Consider the following 17,531-nt stretch of genomic DNA (forward strand, 5'->3'; position numbering starts at 1 on the left):
AGCTCGGTGTGCATGTCTGCCAGCTGCTCGATCTGCTTCTGATGGTGCATCATCAACTCCTCCACGGATGCATAGCCCTCGAAATCATCGCCAGCACCGAAATCTATTTCAAAGCACCAAGCCAAAACCTCTTGAGTGACAACATTGACCTGTCCAGCGAGATACGAGCGTTTAGCTCGTTCGTCGTACCCGGTTCCTCCGTGGCCAACAACTGCTCTTTGAGCTGAAGAACGTCAGAGGTCAAGGCAAGCAACAGGGTGTGAGCACCACCCGTTGCCAGATCGGAGAAATGGACCACGAGAAGAGGGCAAGAGAGACGCTTTTGTCCACCTGGTGATTCTCAAGGGCAAGCGCCCGAAGCTTTTCTTTGAGAAGATTGTTTTCCTTTGACAGTGACTGTACGTTGCGTACGTTTTCTTCGGTGCTCTCCTGCAGAAGCGGTCATTGATGGTCGTGTCAAAATTCACGTGCACGGGCGGAAGCCCTGGCGTGCGCTTCAAATCCTTACCCGAAACGATTGCACAGCCTCCTGGTGGGCCGCTGTCGTTGTCTGGAGCGTCGCTTGGAGTTTGCGCTTGGAGTCTGAGATGGTGGCTAGCTCTGATTGCAAACGCGAGCACTCCGCCTTGACGTCCTAGCGTACAAGATGATGGACTTTTGTGAGCCAACGACGACATTCTCGATGCCAATCGCGTTGCAGCGTGTTTCGGTGACCAGACAAACTTCATAGAGCCGCTGCACGCTGGCCAGGTCAGCATCGACGTCTTCACCAGCAGGTGCAGCGCTTGACAGCACTGCTTCTGTCTGTTCCACCTGCTCATCCGGTGACCGCACGCCATCCGTGTCGCTGGATGGCCCAACACCTGCAGCCGGCACGTCGGTCGGATCTTCGGCGGCCTCAGGCACAGGCTGTCCGCCTCCTTGTACGCTGGAGGTCTCGGATGCAGGCTCCGTCGCCTCCAACACGGGGGTGCTAATTTCACTGAGATTCGGAGCTGAAGGGAAGCTTGAACGTGTGGCGCTCAAGGTACGCTGCCGCGATGCGAGCCAGAGTGAGCTTTTTGGCTGCGATCATGCAATGTGCCCGCAAGTGGTAATAAGCGCAATGTAATATTTTGGCCAAGTTCTCACCTCTACGTGAGCGCTGAGTTCCTCGGCCGTCATGTTAGCAAAATCAACCTCCTCATCGCTGTCTCGCTGGCCTTCCTCGATGCTGCCCATAAAATCGGCGCTCTCTGCGGGACTGTATCGAGGAAACGAAGGAAAATCAGTCTACATTCAATGGCAAACACGAGATGGAAACAAGTTGGCGCAAGCGTCATACCGAGCCACAGTGCTACTAAAGTCATTCATGCTTGGGGCAGCTGCGGCAATGGATGACTGTGTGGCACGCCAGCAGTGAATGGCTGACGTGATGCATGCAGATCCATATGAAGGCGTGCAAGAGCAGTCAACTCACAAAGGTTGAAGGAGCATCTGATGCGGGCGCCGTATCCGAGCCATCAGCGTTCTCTTCTGAGATGGAGGGGCGCTTTTTGACTTTTTTCTTCTTGCTACGCTTTTTGGTTTTAACTACAGACCGGTAATGATGGTGCAAATGAAGAATAAGGAAGAACAAGAGGGTGTACAAAAGGCAGGAAGCAAGTCGCGCGTCTCGGTGGCAAGTCAAGAGTAACGCACGAATTGTCATGTCATGATTCACGACAGTCACCGAGTGTTCGCGGACAAAATCATCTTCGCCGTTGTTGCCTTCATCTAAACCATCGGCATCGGGGATCCCAGTGCTAGCAGGGACAGGGCTGATGGTCGTTGCAAGTCCATTGGAGGCCGCGGCAGCGCCCGATCCCACGGAAGCACTGCGAGTTACGTAACGGGGTGCATTGATTTCACTGGTATCCACCTCAAGAGCAAAGTGCGTAGATTCCAGTCCTACGCGGAAAACATGTCGATCGTGGGGGGTGGGGGCGTAAGGGGAATGCGTGCAAGAGTTTGAGCCGTTGGGTGTGAAGCGGAATGGAAAAGGGTGCTTCAATGCACCTTGGAAGAGCATGGCAAAGACATGGGCCCGCTCATGATCCAGCAAGAGCGCATAGTCATCGTAGTATTGCCTGCGACAGCGCAAAGGTTGGAAGGAAAGGGCATCAGTTCCACCAGTGCTGTGGGATGCTGGCTGGGGAAGCCATTGCGGAGACGCTAAGGAAAACTGCGCACGAACCGAACAATGCTTTGATGTTTTTCTATCCGCTCGAAAAAGGACTGGAGCAGTTGTTCATTGAGGGCTGTGCGCAGCCAGGCGCGACCTAGTCATGGTGTGGGGGTAGGAGGAGCAGACGTTATGGCGCACACACGACTTGCGCGCGGAAGATGCCTTGGGCATCAGAGTGAAGCTTCATAGCGATTACCTCGACCACTGTCGGTAGTGATATTTTTGAGACAAGTGTAGTGCACGACATCAGCCGACTCGAGAAGCTCGCGAACCATTGGCCAAAAGGCTATTCGTGAGGTTGACAAGGAGGGAAAGCAGGAAGGGTCAGAGCCGGAGCCGATCAAAGTGGATGAAATCATCCATGCGCGCACCCAACTGGGCATCCCTCTTGGGTGCGCGCATGGATGAGGCAAATGACGGGTCTTGGGGTACGCACAAACTTCCGCCTGACGGCGGCGCGCGCTTTTGAGGCCGTGGACAAAGGCGGATTCCAACTGGGCAATTAGCGTGGCCACGCTGTACCAATGCAAAGTTGAGATGAGGGACTAGCGTGTAAGCAAGAGGGTTTGAAGAAAGCACACGCACCGGGCGTCCGCACTGGTGGCGAGGCCGACTTGGCTGGTGAAATGCAGCTGCACCTGCACGGAGGGATAGGGGTATGACCGTCAAGGTAACCCACAGCGTGATTTCGAGCCCGAGGAGAGGTACAAGGCGGACTATAGGGGCGATGAGTTGAGCGAAGAGCGTACGGCTTTGATGGCGTCCTTGACACGTCGAACAATGGCCTCGCGCTCATCCTCTGTCTCGGCCACAGATGGGGCGGGGACTACAGCCAAAGCGGGAGATTGGGAGGCTGAGATCGAAACGACACAAGCATATTGAAACAAGGTTGTCGAAGAGGCCGCACCCGTGTCATTGGCTGCTGCACCGCTAAAGCTGGCGAAAGAAGCCTGCGGTGGGGGTTTGCATGGGATGGTGTGAGGCAACATGGTCAGCAAGAGCGAGGGCTACCGCTGTTGTTGTTGTAGTGGTGGTTGTTGTTGATGTTGATTTTCAAGGAGCAGCCGGGCACGCGCCCAACCTTGATCACGTCCATGGCCAAGCGATCCACGATTGCCTGAGCCAGCCAATCCTATTCAGCTCAATCTGTTGGGGCGGGGCAAGAGTGAGCGAGGATATACGATCACGCGTGAGTGATCAAAACAAAGCCCGGAGCACGAGGTGCTGCGCGCCGATCCACGATCGTCAGCGTGTAGGAGCCCAAGCCAAGGCTTTGAACGCAGTCCCACCCCACTTTGATACAGTCACGGCTTGAAGACCCAATGCAACCGGGGGGTACCTGGCGTGGGAACTGTGCATACGCGGGGGGACCGTCACGGCCAACGCACCTCCTGCCCGATCAAGTGTGTAGTGGAGCCGAAAAAAAAAACCACTCGGTCCCTAAATGGTGCATCCCCGTGTGATTAGCATCAAGCGGCGTGGCGCGACACACACCCGTCCCACATCCCAGCGCGTCACTACCCGCGATCAATGCCCCTCGCCCCGTCAACACAAGCATAGTGAACTCGGATGCGCGTGATCCGTCGCGCTGCCATTTGCGCCATTGCGCGCTCTCTCTCTCTCTCTCTCTCTCTCTCTCTCTCTCTCTCTCTCTCTCTCTCTGACCTCTTTAAAATAAAATATCCTGTTTTAGTAAACTTGTGGCAGATGCTTAAAAAGGCTTAAAAGTTTAATTTCGAGAGGGACAAGGGGTGGTGGTTCTTTCTCTCTCTCTCTCTCTAAATCTCTCTCTCTCTCTCTCTTCTCTCTCTCTCTCTCTCTCTCTCTCTCTCTCTCTCTCTCTCTCTCTCTCTCTCTCTCTCTCTCTCTCTCTCTCTCTCTCTCTCTCTCTCTCTCTCTCTGACTTGCATTTCACACTGCTCCCGACTGCAGTGCTGTCGTGTGTGTGTGTGTGTGTGTGTGTGTGTGTGTGTGCTCCACTGTCGTCTCCGTTCTGTCGGCTGTCTCGGCTGGCTGTCTGGTCAGTGGGTAGTGGTGCTGGTGTGAGCTTGGCCTTGGTTGTAAGGGGGTTGGATTCTGGTTTCGGGGATCGAGCATTTGTCAGTGGCAAGAGCAAGAGGTGCTTTTGAGAGCGCACACACCGGTTGGTATAATCTGGCTCGCATCGACAGTACGGCACCAGTCTCGGGCTCTGCACCTGGCCACGCGCTTTTGCCTCGCTGCCGCCTCACTGGGCTTGGATTTTGGCGGGCTTTGCTCCCGGGCTTTTTAGGGCACGATGTCCACCAAAACGGTCGGCACCATTATCGATCTGGACCGGAGCCATTTCATTCCCGTTTCCCTTGACACCATCAAGCGAGCGCTGTTGCGCCACCTCGAGAATGATCTTCTCACAGACGGTGACAGTATCGATGGCGGTCGTGATGCCCGCCATGCCAACCGTCAAACCAGCCGAGACCCCCAGGTCCTGGAACTCGTGGCCAAGGAAAAGATGCGCTTCATCGACTTTTGCCGCCGGTCAGTCCCCGAATACACCCGCCTCTCCCGCCCCGCTTGCCATCATTCCTTCCCCAATTCTCCACTCTCGTCGGCAAAAAAGGCTCAACAAATTGACATGTGCTTGCACCAACACACAGTCTAGAAGGTCTCTATCGATGCCGCCTTGCTGGCCAAATGCAACGCCTGACCGACAGTTTCCAGCTCCTCGTCCCGGGCGCCCCCGACTCCAGCCTTGAGCTGGATCAACCCAACATCGAGCATGAAGAAGACATGCTGCTCAAAAAGTCAGCAAGCCCCCCTCTCGCTCCTCCTCCGCCCCCTTTCACATGCATGCATACATTGACCTCGACTTGTCCTCTGGCTGGTGTGTGTTTATTTTTTATTTATTTTTTTTTCCCCCTTAGCCTCCATGAAGCCATGCGCTCCTCCAACTTTCGCATGCTGTCCCAACGTGACCTGGATGATGCCTTGGGCTCTGGTGCGTCTCCCTCCAATCTTGCCGCTTGGTTAACCCGCAATGAGTTATTCACGCAGATTTGGCCCCATCCTGAACAGAGCACACTCTCGGCCTTGAAATGGAAATTGATCCACACCAACTCGACAGTGGCTTTCTCGACCGCTTCATCAATCAAATGGTGAGCCACATCGAGTGGCCACATTGGGTCGCCCATGCTCATGCCACGGCCCCTGGCTCCTTGGCTCTACAACGCCTGACTCAACCGGCCTCTACATCGGCCCACCACTCACTGCACGTGTGACTCACACCTCATTAGGATCGCCACGAAGCCGAGACAATGGCCGTCATCAACCGCAACGTCCTCATCTATCACCGCGGTGTTGGTGTGGATATTGCCCGTGGCTACTTTTGGATGGAAAAGGTCTGGCCCTTTGCACCCCCTCATGTCCTGAGACAGCGGCTGACAGTCCCGACCCCAAACTCATCGCATCATCCCACTGCACGCCATCACAGCTGGATTTTCTTCTCAGCAACGCGTTCAAGTTCCTCGCCAGCTTGATCGGCTTTGTCTTCAGCCTTTTTTTCTTTTGGAAGTGGTCCTCCACGTTTCGAACCGTGTTTAGGTACACTACCCGCCCAGCCCTGGCCGCGCTTCCCGCCTGCCCAGTTCCAAAGCGACCTTTCTCACGCTAACCCCTCGCTGACCGTGCAATTTCTCCTGAATGTATCCACCTCGGCTGGCTCTGTTTGCCGTCTCAGGAGTACCAGTACTGCCAGTGGGAAGGTTGATCTGACTGATCCTGACAGTGATGATACCAGCAATCAAAGGGTTCGCCGGTACGTTCCTGCGCTTCGTCCCAAGACACGGCACCCTCGTGCGCCCTGAAGGTTCCTTGCTCCAGCTGACCCACAACACTATGTTCTCCGTCGTTTTTCATATCGAGTAGCTGCAGCCTCAAGGATTACATGCAAGCGTCCTTCTTGACTTTCTTCTTTGCCAAGTGCGCACTCTGATCTCTAGCCACCTGCTGTGTTATCTGTATGGCTGCCCCTCTCACGCGACCGATACACGCCTTAGGCTGGAGCTGCGTGAACCCACGTTTGAGGATGTGATTTTGGTGTATCGCACCCAGGACGCGTTGTCCAAAACGGTGCGCTCTTGTAAACTCTTTTCCAACATCTCCTAAAAAGTTGGAACACGTCTCCTCAGGGACAGGCATAATGCTCAACACCCGATACATCCCTGCAGAAACCGGGCGTCCCTCCTCCCATTACCGTGCGGTCCTTCCGCAAGATCCCTCGTGCCGACTTTGAGGTATGCCCATGGCTTCAAAAGGCTGGCAGTATTTTTTTGCAATGACCAAAGCGTTGTGGCAATTTGCCTAACCCCTATCCTTCTCCTCGTCTTTGCCTTTCCTCTCAACAATGCTTGTTCTGTCTGCCCTATTTACTTCGTTGCTGCGCTCGACCAGATTGTACTGCCGGCCGTACGGCCAAAGCGTCGTAGTACCGACGTCTTCAAGATTCTCATGGCCCTGGGCATAGCCATCTTTACCATCGTTCTCAAGGTGGGTAGACAACGGCGCCTTGCTACAGATCCGGCGCTGGCCTTTGCGCCACCCATTGCCTTGTTGTCACTCATCCTTTTCTCAACCCCACACCGCAGTTTGTTCAAATTGTGGAGGATGAGCTGGATGAGAATCATACAAAGTGGGAAGACGAGCCCTTTGAGCAAAAGCTGCGCGACGTCCTGCCGGTCCTGGCAGCCGTGGGCACCTACGGCGCCAAGCTAATGGTACAATATCAGTATGTCAATAATGCGCACAAAGTCACGCAACGCTGATGTACAGGCGCTGACGGCCGCGATGTCTCTATCGCATCACCTCCGTGCCACAGAGCTCAAACCAAGAATTACCTCAACGTTATGACCAAGTACCTGTATGAAAAGGCCGGTGACACCAACGACGGCGTGCGCGCCAGCTTGCTCGATGCTGTGCTCAACCAGGAACTCAAGGAATCTATCGTTGCCTATTATTTCCTGTGGCGTCACCGCGATGCTCTGGTACGCCGCACTGGCTTGCACGAGGCTGGCACAGAGTTGCTCTCATCTGTCTTGGTACTGTTTTTAGCATGTGGAGGAGCTGGACCGAGTCGCGGAAGCTTTCCTTAAGGAGCTCGATGCCAACACTGACTTTGAGGTTTGACAGCGCCCCCAAAGCGACCGCCACCCTCGCAGCGTGTATTTGCTCAATGGGGTCGTGATCGCTCGCGATGCTTGTTCCCAGGTACTGGATGCGATTGACAAATTGGAGTTTGACAAGTTGATTGACAGCTCGCCGACTGATAAGCTCAAGTTTCGAGCCAAAACGATAAGTACGTTGTATTGGGTAACATGACCCCGCATAAACCTCGCGTTGTCGTGCGCCAATGCCTTGCTGATGCTTTGTATTTTTGTATGGCTGGCCTCTCTTCTCCTTTCGTTCCTTTTTTTTTTTTTTAGGTCGCGCAATTACCACCATTGAGAACAAGTGGCGTGACTTTTTCGAAGATCCCGACACTGAATGTCCTTATTGTCCTTATATGGACCACGAGCTGAATGGCGGCAAGGAAAGGGCTGCCTGATTGTTGCAATGGTCCATGAGCGTTTACTATCTTCAATCTGACCCACATCTCGAGATGGGCGGCAGCTCTGATGCAAAATTTGCCTTTAATTGATTCCCTGCTGAATAATAAGCTCCATCTTTTCTTGAACTTGATCAAGCGGATCCAGCAACACGAACGCACAGCGTCTGAGCAGATGGGTAGATCGGGCGAGGGCGCAAGCCCTTTGGACTCAGTGGGGACTACTAGGGCTTTTTGAGGCCCTGGCGGGTGAATCGGCTCACACACCCTCTAGAGCCTGCAGATTACGCCGTGCCGTTGCATGTGTGGGGTCGGCATAAAGGGCTTGCCGAAAAGCCTCGCGAGCTGCCACGACATCTTGGCCTTGCTGATACGCGAGCACCCCCAAGTTCACATAGGCTTTGGCACGGTACAAGTTTTGGTCCTCGGGCAAGTCTGCCGACGCATCCGGCGGCGGAGTGGCCACAGCCTGGCGAAAGACCTGATAAGGATACGACAATGTTGTGAGACGTGCGACCACCCGTGCGCATCGCAAGACATTGGACGCAAGAGGCAAATGCGCGCGTGAGTCACATGAAACCCGGGGAAACCTGAAATCAAACCTGCTCTGCTTCTGCGCCTCGACCTGCGTCCATCAAAAGCACGCCTGCCTCAAACGGCCATCGAGCTATCGTGGCTTTGCGAGATGCCAGATCCAGCAAGGCTGCAGCAAGGAGTGTTCCCACAACAGCGCGTGACAATATGGTGATGCACACGTCAGGGCCTCGCACAAGCTATCAGGTCACACCTGTAACAGCCTTATCCAGCTGCCCGAGTCGATTGAGAGTGAGGGCATAGTTGAGCACATATGTCTCGTTGTGTTTGATTTGCACCGCCTGCTCAAAGGCGGTTAGGGCTTGAGAAAGCTGCTCCGACTGCGTGGCAAGCACGCCCAATGTATTGGCAGCGTCGGCTCGTAACTCGAGATTCTACGAAAACGCTTGTGAGCTGGTCGTCATTGATCAAGTGCAACGACGAGGAATGACTCTGTTTATCAATTACAATTTGACACACCGCATTCTCGTCCTTCATGACGCGGGACAGTAGGGGCATGGCCAATCCGAGCTCCTGGCGCTGTGCGTAGGCCGCCGCCTGCTCGTAGAGATCTAGAGCTGACTCCGTGGGCTGTACACTCAACAAGGTGGAGACGCTGGTCAGGCTGTTACTCAGACGCACGCCTTCATTGTAGCACAACGTACCTGCACCGGCAGCGTAGCAGACCGCGGGTTTTTGATCGGGGCTAGCGAGTCGTTATCGTGCCGCTGAGCGTCTGGACCCGCTATGGGTGTCGATTTCACAGTATGCGTCTGCGTTTAGGCCGTCAACCAGAGTGCGTGAGTATTCCCGTCTCACCACTTGAAATACCCATCATCTACCTTGAACGTGCAAAAGCCAGGAAAAAAAAACGCACAGGCTGAGCTTGTTGTGCTGAGGCGCGCTGGGCTGCTTGAAGAAAGCGCTCAGCGTGTGGTGGGCTAACACGCGCGGCAGTTTGATAGGCGGTAACGGCCTCCGCGAATTCTCCCAAATCCTCGTGACACAACGCTTTAGCATGCCAGACAACCATCTGCAAATGTGGTTCGTCTGGGGCGGTTGATGGGCTCAAATTAGAGCCGAGACTCAGTGGGGCAATCATGAAACAACTTGGCAGGCACAAACCGACCGACCAGCAGAGCGAATGGCTTGTTCAATGTGATGCAGGGCTCGTCGGCTATCACGCAGCTCCTCGCGATACAACTTGCCAAGATTCAGGTGGCCATGAAAGTAGTGGGGATTTGCCTCGAGACCTCGCAGATAGGCTGATTGACAAGAAGGGCAGAGCTGAGCACAAGAGCAACCAGGAGCCAATGTGCGGTACGTTGTTTGAAATATACTGCAGTCTCACCTTGACGGGCTTCCTCGACGCGGCTCGCGCGCTGCAGTGCAAGCCCGTACGAGACGTGGGCCACAAAATTGTGTGGACATTGCTTTGAAAAGAATCATTTCCAGGTAAGCCGAGGAGAACATGACGAGTGAGGCTTGGGCGGAAAGGTGACAATAAGGGCCAGCACGGCAGAAAAAAAAAGTCACACACCGTGGTCGACGCTTGCCATAGCCGGAGCTCATTGCCCCAATCACCATCACGCTCGACGAGAATTGGAACGTACGCGCCCACAAGTAAAGCGGTTAAGAGAAGCAGAAGCGGGAACCGCCTGGAGGATCGCAGCCATTGGGTGCTCCAGCAGAGCATGGTGGCCAGGAGCATGCAGAACCCAATGGACGGGGTGTAGGTGACGCGCTCGGCGACGGTAAAGCCGACGTAGAAAAAGAGGTTACTGGCAGGCAGAAACGGCAACACAAGCCAGGCCAGGGCCAGGGCCCACAACCGTGCCCAAGGCGAGCTGGGCGTGCGATGCTACACAAAGCGCCAAGATGAGAGGAGGTGCGCAGGGCAAGGTTTGGGGGATGCGCATTGGACAGTCTCTCGTCCAGTACTAGGCTTGTAAGACATGAACAAACCTCGAGAAAGAGGGCAAGGAGGACAATGCCCGCCAGGAGGCTCACGAGGGCGGCAGCAAGGAAGGCCGATGCTGAGAACCAGGATTCAACGAGATGCAACTCACTGCGCCAGTCTGGGCAGAAGCGATCGGGCCAAACCAGGAGGCGCAAGTGAAAGGCATTCAGGTAGGTCAGGGACAACGTGTGCTGGCTGAAGGAGCGTGCGTCGAGTAGGATGTTGGTATTGCCATGCCAGTCAGGTGATGTGCCCTGGGCCTGGAGTCGAGCCCAGAGAAAGATGAGGCCCCCCGCGAGATAAATGGCGCACCGCTGGAGGGCGGGATCATTGGGCAGAGTCGGCTGCGAGGACAGGCGAGGGCGGTTCACGGGCCGGGAACGCTCCTTGGTGCTGGCAGTGGAAGGCCTCGCCATCCAGACGAGAGCACTAAACTTGTGAGCCCATTGCCAGGCGTGGTTGGACTGAAGCAGAAGTTCGTAAGCCACATAGATGGCGGTAGCCATGATTCCGGTTTCCTTGCACAGCGCTGCCAAGAGGGCGCAGAGCGTGGCCACGACGGCATGGCGCCTGTGTGCCGATTGACGTGGCTTGGCTGGAGCAGCTGATTTCTGCGTGGGTGGGGCTGACCAAGCCGTGACGGATAAATAGGCCAGGCCCATGAGCTGGCAGGTGAGAGCGAGCAGCTCGGCGCGATTGGTGATGTTGCTGACGGCCTCGGTGTGCATGGGATGAGTGGCAAAGAGGAGGGCTACCATCAGGGCCCAAGTGTGAGCTGCAACGGGCTCAAAGCCCAGGCGTTGGGCGAGCTGACAGGCAAGCCAGGCGAGTAGAAAGGTATTGAGAGCGTGCAGGGCCATGTTATGGGCGTGCATGAACCAGGGCTCGAGCCCAAAGAGAGCGACCTCAAGGGCAAACGAGGCCGAAGTCAGGGGCCGCCAGGATTTGTGACTGAGGGGATCAACCAGTGGCCGCCCCCAATAGTCGGCCAACCAAAACTCTTTCGAACCCATGGTTGCCAACCCTTGATTGACATGCGGGTTGTTGACGATACATGGTAGATCTGCAACGGTCGGGGGTGGAGAAGGAGGGGGTGGCGTTTGAGTAGGCAAGACATCCACTCGCACTCCCACGCATCAGCCAAAGACTATGACATACCATCATACACAAAGGGACCGGACAGGCTATCGCGAAAGAGGCCAGCCGCCACCGCCGCCACCACAAGCATCCAGCTCCACCCCCCCACCACCCCCATCATGAACACTCTCTGTGCGTACTGAGCCACAAAGAGCAAAAAAGCAAGCAGGCAAGCAAAGAGAACAACCATTCCAGCGCTCGAAAACAGTGAAATGTGCGATTTTGAGCGAAGAAAAAAAGGCGAGTGTGTGTGTGTGGCTCTCTCTCTCTCTCTCTCTCTCTCTCTCTCTCTCTCTCTCTCTCTCTCTCGAATTCTCAAAATCTCTCTCTAATCTCTCTCTCCCTGAATCTCTCTCCAAATCTCTATCTCCCAAACTCCTCTGAATATCTCTCTCTCTGAATCTCTCTCTCTGAATCTCTCTCTCACTCTCTCTCTCTCTCTCTTATTATTTTTCTCGAAAGAGAGAGAGCACCGAAGGGGAGGAGAACAGATGATGATGGGCAACGGTCGCGGCGGCAGTTGCGGTGGCGGTCGCGACATGCGGGGGAAGGGGCGGCCGTGGATGTCGACGGTTGGATTTGTGGTGATGGTGGTGGTGGGGTTGTTGTGTGTGGGTTTGGTTCCTGGGGCAGCAGGCTTTTACAGTAAAAAAGGCGATGTGATCGTGCTGGATTCGCCGGCGCTGTTGGATAGCCTCGAGGCCAGCAACTACCTTTGGTTTGTCGAACTGTATCGGGAGGGCTGCGGCTACTGTCAGCAGCTGACGCCCCACTGGACGGAGCTTGCAGGCAAGCTCAAGCGGGTAAGTGCTGCGCCGAGGGTGAGGCGTGAGGCGTGAGAGTCCCTCGTAGATCCAACTGTATTCCCCGCCCGTCGCGCTCACGTTTTGGTGGTGGCTCCGATCGGGCTGTCGACAGCTGGTGCGCGTGGCCGCCCTCGACGTTGAAAAGAATGGCCCGTTGTTACAGACCATGATGCAGCGGTATGACTTTGATGTCAAGGGCGTGCCCACCATCATCATGCTCAAGCCCTGGGGCAAGAAAGATGGCACCATGTCGAAAAAGCGTATCGATTACAACGGTGAGCGCACCGCTCAAGCCCTGTACAAGGCCGCCGTCAAGCACATGCCCGACTACACCACCTTTGTCACCGCAGCCAGCCTTGACCGCTTCACGGCCGGTGACCAGGCCAAGGCTGTGCTTTTCACGCCCAAGGCCCAAACGCCTGTCATGTGGAAGGGCTTGGCCAGCAAGTATCGTCACCGCCTCGAGCTGGGCGTGACGCTCGACGATGATGCAACCCAGCTGCGCGACCTGCTAGGCCTTGAGCGGTTTCCCACTGTTCGCATCTATACAAACGGCTCTCATGTCGATTTCACCGGCACCACCAACTTTCTCAACCTCGACCTCTTCCTGTCGCAGCACGCCGCTGCCAAGCCGAGTCGCCCCACCCCGCCCAATTCCAGCAGCGGCTCCTCACAGTCCACTGCCAAAGACCAGTCCGACCCTAAGAACCGATCAAAAACCGGGGCCAAGAAAAGTACAACCAAGAGCAAGTCCAAAGCAAGCGCGTCCCCCGCGCGCACCGACCTTCGCACTCTCTCGACAAAGAAGCTTAACAAGGTCCTTGCCACAAGATGGTCACCCTGGTCCCGCGCATTGTCCCCGATGATGCCCATGCCTTTTTTTTTTTTTTTTTTTTTTCACTTTCTGGCTTTCCGCCTCTCTTGGGCTCACACCCGTGGTAGATGAAAATTCGTGAGCTCAAGTTGATTCTCGACGAGTACAACGCACCCTGCCGAGGCTGCATCGAGAAACAGCATTACATTGACCGCGTTCTCGAGGTCGGGCTTGCCGGCACGCCTTTTCGTCCCGGAGATGTCATTTCTACCCGCCGCAGCCATGCTTGACCCGTGTTTTGCTCCACCCGCTCAGCTCAAAAAGCAGGGTCTGCTGCCCACGCAGCGACTGGCTTCGGAAGAAGACAAGGCCCAGGCCCAGAAGCCCCGCACTTGCACGGTCCGTGTCCCCGTCGCGCTGCAACCACGCTCCACCCCCCGGTTGTAGAGGTCGATCTTCAGCCGAACACTAATGTCTTGCCATGATGATTAAATCAGGCTAAGCTCAAAGTGGCGCAACAGGAACTCAAGACTCTGCGTGCCGAAAATGAGGCCTTGCGCAAGGAAGTGGAGCAGCTGAAGCAAACCGGCCACTGTCACTCGGAAGACACGCATGAAGACTTGTACCTAGCTGATGAGGAGGACGGATACATCGAGTTGATCGAGGATGAACCAGACAATGACGATGAGGATGATACAGAAGAGACTTCAATTCAGGATGACGACGATGGTGAGGAAGAACAAGATGAGGACATTGAATAGATTTGAAAGTAGTCATGAACCCAGAGGCATGGAAATGACCCAACGCTGGCGCGCCCCATTTTCGCTTCAAATCCCTGTTGGCGCGTGCCAGCTCCGACCCTACCAACTGCCGGCATTTGCAGTAATTTAATTTTTTTGGTTTTCTTCCCAGGTATCACTCTGCAGACCCACACGTGCTCAAACGGATTGAAACCATTGAGAGGCTGTCAAGCAGGGAGTGGGACGGTACAATCTGAATTCACATGTCAACCAATAACATTTGTCAATCAATCAATGGGGAAGAGAAATTAATCCACGCCCCCTGGGAGCGGAAAGAGGCCAAACAGGCTACAGCTCAAGGGTGACGCGACGCAAACCAAGAGTGCAATTAGCACTGGCGATTACTCAGTCCGATCGCAGGCCTAGAGCTGGTCCTTGTTTGGCAGCTCAAGCCTCCGCATTGACGGCAGGCTCACTGAGACGGCTAGCGCTTTGCTTCTCGTAGTAGTCGGGGTCCACCGAACTCCAAAAGTTCTTCTCGGCTGCTGCCACGGGGTCCTGCAAGGCGAGTATTCATGAGACAAGAGACGTGATCCCATCGCGGCCACTAAAGAGAGGTCGTCAACTCACCTCTTCATCGTCGTCGGGGACGGGTTGGGTTCCACCGGGGCGGGCCGAGCGAATGCGCTGCTGCAATGCCAGCTCGCGCACCCGCGAAGCCAACAACTTTTCGCGCGACGTTTCACGATCCAACAGCTGTGGCAACGCCAATTACAGTTCAAACGGAGACGATGCCAAGATGAGAAACATGTGTGTTATGGCACCACGACCAGAACAACCAGAAGCAATCAAATGTGACCCGCGGGAGACACGAGCATGATTTACAAAAACAAGCAGGATGGGGCGGGGGCCACGCTGGAACGTACGCCTGCCATGGCGGCCTTCTCGTTGTTGCCCTGCATGTTGACGAGACCATCGCTGAGCTCGAGCAGCGTAACGGCACCGTCGCTGCTGCCCACGGCAATGACGTTGGAGTTTTCGGCAGCGGCGATGGAGCGGACGGGGCTGTCGCTGACGGGCACGGTGAGAGCAGCCTCGGCTTGTTTGAAGAGGTAGTCGTACACGTCGATAGCACCGTCCGAGCGACCCACAAAGGAAACGGCGGGGCGGGTGTGTGACCACACGCCGCAGGTGAGGTAGCAAGGGTAATATTTGGACCACAGAACTGCCGACTCGCGGACGTCCTCGCACCAGACGCGAGCGGTCCAGTCACCCACGGACAAGAAGTACTTGGGAGAGAAGGGATTGCGACGAATGCTGTAGACAGGTCCGTGGTGGCCCTCAAAAGTGCTGGCCAGCTTCTCCGCTGGGGACTTGCCCTTGCGGTTGCCGTTGATGATGACACCTTGTTCAGTGCCGACCATGAAGCGGGTGGGCATGGTTGACTCAAAGTCAGCGACGATACCCCCCATCATCTGCTCATTGACGTCAAGCTGCAGCACCTCGGTCGGAGCATCCAGCTTGCGCGAGTCCCACCACATGACCTGACCGTCTGTGGAGGTGGAGAAGAACTCGGTGCCAGTTTTGGAGGACATGTAGCAGAGACCGTGCACGGGATCGCGATGGCTCGCCTCAATCGGGGTGGTGGCCATGGGCCGTGAGCCCTTGCGCACGTCCCAAAGCGCAATCTGACCGTTGTAGCAGCCGCCCAGGAGGACGTGAACGTCCTTGGGGTTGTACTGCAGGCTCACGAGTGGTGATGAAGGGGACAGCGTTTGCTCAGGCGCGTTGGGCTTGTCGAGGTTCCAAATGTATGAGTCGTAGGACATGCCCTCTGGTGCTTGCTGAAACTCGAGGACCGAGTAGGCCACGGCCAATCGTCCGCTACCATCTGGGTTCCACGACAAGCTGTTCTCGAGAGGAAAAGAGGAAACCGAATGTAAGACATCAGTCAGGAAGAGTGGCACAGAAGAAGAAGAAGAAGCATATGCAGAAGAAGAAGCACATGCACAGCATCGATGGGCGGGCTCAAGAGAACAAGGGAGAATACAGGAAGCAAAAGTGGTTGCGCCGGGACGCGGCAGCAAGAAAGAAGAGCGCACCTATTGGCAGAGCGGGCAATCTTTTGAGGGTCTCGCAAGACGTTGATGGTACGCGCCGACGGGGGCTCGAGCTCCGCAGCTACGCTGGGCTCGGGGAAGTAGTCTTCGTAAATGTCCAGGGCATTGTTCTGTTGGATCAAATGTTCCAACTGGCTGGCCGCATCGAGAACCTGGTGCTGATAACCTTCATCCTTTTCAATCTTCTTCCTGAAGCGATTCACCTGCTCCACCTGGCGCAGGGTGATTGAACGAGTCCAAAACACAAGAGGCGACGCATTCGATGTACGTGAGGGGTGGGCTGGGGTTGGCTGGGCATCGTGAGCAATGAGCAGCAAGCCAAGCCTAGTACCTCGGTGCAGTCAACATCGCGTGGCCAGCCACCCTCAACATGGTTCATGCCGTTCTCGGTAAACTCTGCCGTCTCAGTATTCACCTGAACACAAAGCGAGGCAGGAGAGGGATGTCAGGCCCCAAACGCACAACGCACAACGCACAACGGTCGTATGATGAAGACTGTTGTTAGCAGCGCCAGCTAGCCAAAGCACGGGGGGGCGACACGACGACCACACCTCATGTTCGGAGAATTCACGGGTGTTTTGCACGGCAATATCGGCAGGGTTGCGGTCAATGTAGTCCTTGGCCAGGCTGGGATTGGGCTCGATGTCGGCCAGAATTTCGGCCTTGCGATCGGTGAAAACACACTGCCGGCCGAAATCACGGCGCTTCTTCTGGTACACGTACACAATCTCCATTGTGCCTGATCGCCTAGCTGCCTGAAGTCCGCAAAATCAAGCCGAGTTGCCAAAAGCAAGCCAAGAGCTGGACTGCATCAGCGCGCACAGCCCGATGAGTGGTTGAACGGTGAGCCATCGACACCTTGTGTTCGCCCGTTCCCACGGTGCAGGCAGAGATGTGCTGACGTACCAAAGGCACTGCCACACGGACCACACAGCCCTCTATAACATCCAACAATCCAGCCAACAAATGCCAAGGCGAACAGCAGCCACCAGCCCGCCTCAAAGCAGCAGCAGCAGCAGCAGCGACCCCCGTTTGACGTCCAGCGGTCGTCGCTCGCTCTCTCTCTCTCTCTTGCTCTCTCTCTCTCTCTCGCTTCTCTCTCTCTCTCACTCTCTCAGCGTCGCTGGGTCGTCAGATCAGCGGTTGATAGGGAAATAAACTCCAACACGGTTGCTCCCCGTGTTGTTCATCCTCCCGGCTTGACAGCAAATTAATGTCAGACGTTTGTGTAATTGTCAGAACTTTTAAAATCATCATTTTGTTGACAAAAAAATAAAAAAAAGTCGACAAAAAAGAAAAAAAGAAAATCGCGCGAAATGGCGGCGCCGCCGCGATCACTGAGCGCCATCACGGCGTTGAAGCAGCGCTGTGAAGATCGGCTCAAGCATGATGAGGCCAAGGTCTGTATCTTCATCTACTCTGTAGCTCCATGTCCTTGGTGTTGCAGCTCGATAAGACTTGATACGCTGTTCTCAACGCTCGCTGTGGCTCGTAGGTCAAGTTCTTGCAGGACAGTGTGGACACGACCTCAAAGACCGTCGATAGCATGGTAGGATCGGCCCGGGCCAGCCAGAGGCTGAGGTTGCCTGCCAATTCA

General features: G+C 55.4%; 6 protein-coding genes across 6 annotated transcripts in view; 3 read left to right on the forward strand and 3 right to left on the reverse strand.

Annotated features, from left to right (window-relative positions):
* Positions 1-496: 496 nt before the first annotated feature.
* MONBRDRAFT_29927 (uncharacterized protein) lies at positions 497-3,302 on the reverse strand (the record flags this gene model as incomplete). The annotated part of the gene is made up of 12 exons (XM_001750391.1): positions 497-634; positions 1,132-1,243; positions 1,325-1,380; positions 1,460-1,572; positions 1,681-1,929; positions 2,038-2,108; positions 2,216-2,300; positions 2,403-2,492; positions 2,643-2,722; positions 2,792-2,844; positions 2,956-3,059; positions 3,218-3,302. The coding sequence occupies 12 exons, from the start codon at positions 3,300-3,302 to the stop codon at positions 497-499; spliced, it is 1,236 nt and encodes a 411-aa protein (XP_001750443.1).
* A 1,182-nt stretch (positions 3,303-4,484) lies between these two features.
* MONBRDRAFT_12520 (uncharacterized protein) lies at positions 4,485-7,784 on the forward strand (the record flags this gene model as incomplete). The annotated part of the gene is made up of 12 exons (XM_001750355.1): positions 4,485-4,723; positions 4,843-4,989; positions 5,110-5,183; positions 5,261-5,340; positions 5,479-5,583; positions 6,412-6,477; positions 6,635-6,730; positions 6,829-6,968; positions 7,059-7,224; positions 7,292-7,360; positions 7,448-7,535; positions 7,663-7,784. The coding sequence occupies 12 exons, from the start codon at positions 4,485-4,487 to the stop codon at positions 7,782-7,784; spliced, it is 1,392 nt and encodes a 463-aa protein (XP_001750407.1).
* A 259-nt stretch (positions 7,785-8,043) lies between these two features.
* MONBRDRAFT_29929 (uncharacterized protein) lies at positions 8,044-11,572 on the reverse strand (the record flags this gene model as incomplete). Its single annotated transcript, XM_001750392.1, has 11 exons — positions 8,044-8,265; positions 8,387-8,409; positions 8,572-8,698; positions 8,838-8,948; positions 9,023-9,130; positions 9,235-9,390; positions 9,483-9,644; positions 9,898-10,218; positions 10,461-10,512; positions 10,630-11,380; positions 11,476-11,572. The coding sequence occupies 11 exons, from the start codon at positions 11,570-11,572 to the stop codon at positions 8,044-8,046; spliced, it is 2,130 nt and encodes a 709-aa protein (XP_001750444.1).
* A 421-nt stretch (positions 11,573-11,993) lies between these two features.
* MONBRDRAFT_12522 (uncharacterized protein) lies at positions 11,994-13,835 on the forward strand (the record flags this gene model as incomplete). The annotated part of the gene is made up of 4 exons (XM_001750356.1): positions 11,994-12,257; positions 12,373-13,077; positions 13,203-13,298; positions 13,572-13,835. 4 exons carry the CDS (start codon positions 11,994-11,996, stop codon positions 13,833-13,835), a joined length of 1,329 nt encoding a protein of 442 aa, XP_001750408.1.
* A 219-nt stretch (positions 13,836-14,054) lies between these two features.
* Positions 14,055-17,076, reverse strand: MONBRDRAFT_39146 (uncharacterized protein). Its single transcript, XM_001750393.1, has 7 exons — positions 16,841-17,076; positions 16,486-16,740; positions 16,266-16,349; positions 15,917-16,146; positions 14,741-15,722; positions 14,445-14,570; positions 14,055-14,372 (listed from the first exon to the last, which is right to left on the reverse strand). Exons 2-7 carry the CDS (start codon positions 16,666-16,668, stop codon positions 14,262-14,264), a joined length of 1,716 nt encoding a protein of 571 aa, XP_001750445.1. The 5' UTR covers positions 16,669-16,740; positions 16,841-17,076; the 3' UTR covers positions 14,055-14,261.
* Positions 17,077-17,250: 174 nt separating this feature from the next.
* The window catches only part of MONBRDRAFT_34559 (uncharacterized protein), a gene marked incomplete at both ends in the record, with an annotated part of 3,098 nt that continues 2,817 nt past the window's right edge, over positions 17,251-17,531 (forward strand). Inside the window, 2 exons of the mRNA XM_001750357.1 lie at positions 17,251-17,334; positions 17,430-17,515. Of these exons, the coding sequence (XP_001750409.1) occupies positions 17,251-17,334; positions 17,430-17,515 (170 nt within the window). The remainder of the gene's footprint in view (positions 17,335-17,429; positions 17,516-17,531) is intronic.

This window comes from Monosiga brevicollis, genomic scaffold, assembly GCF_000002865.3.
Source record: "Monosiga brevicollis MX1 MONBRscaffold_40 genomic scaffold, whole genome shotgun sequence".
In the NCBI taxonomy this organism is placed as follows: Eukaryota; class Choanoflagellata; order Craspedida; family Salpingoecidae; genus Monosiga; species Monosiga brevicollis.

Bases quoted from the DNA above. Each gene is read 5' to 3' on its own strand.
- MONBRDRAFT_39146 (XM_001750393.1), bottom strand. From the start codon at position 16,668: ATGGAGATTGTGTACGTGTACCAGAAGAAGCGCCGTGATTTCGGCCGG. The intron at 14,571-14,740 runs GTACGTTCCAGC...GCGTTGCCACAG, and splicing joins AGAAGGCCGCCATGGCAGGC to CTGTTGGATCGTGAAACGTC. The intron at 14,373-14,444 runs GTGAGTTGACGA...CTCGCCTTGCAG, and splicing joins TCCCCGACGACGATGAAGAG to GACCCCGTGGCAGCAGCCGA.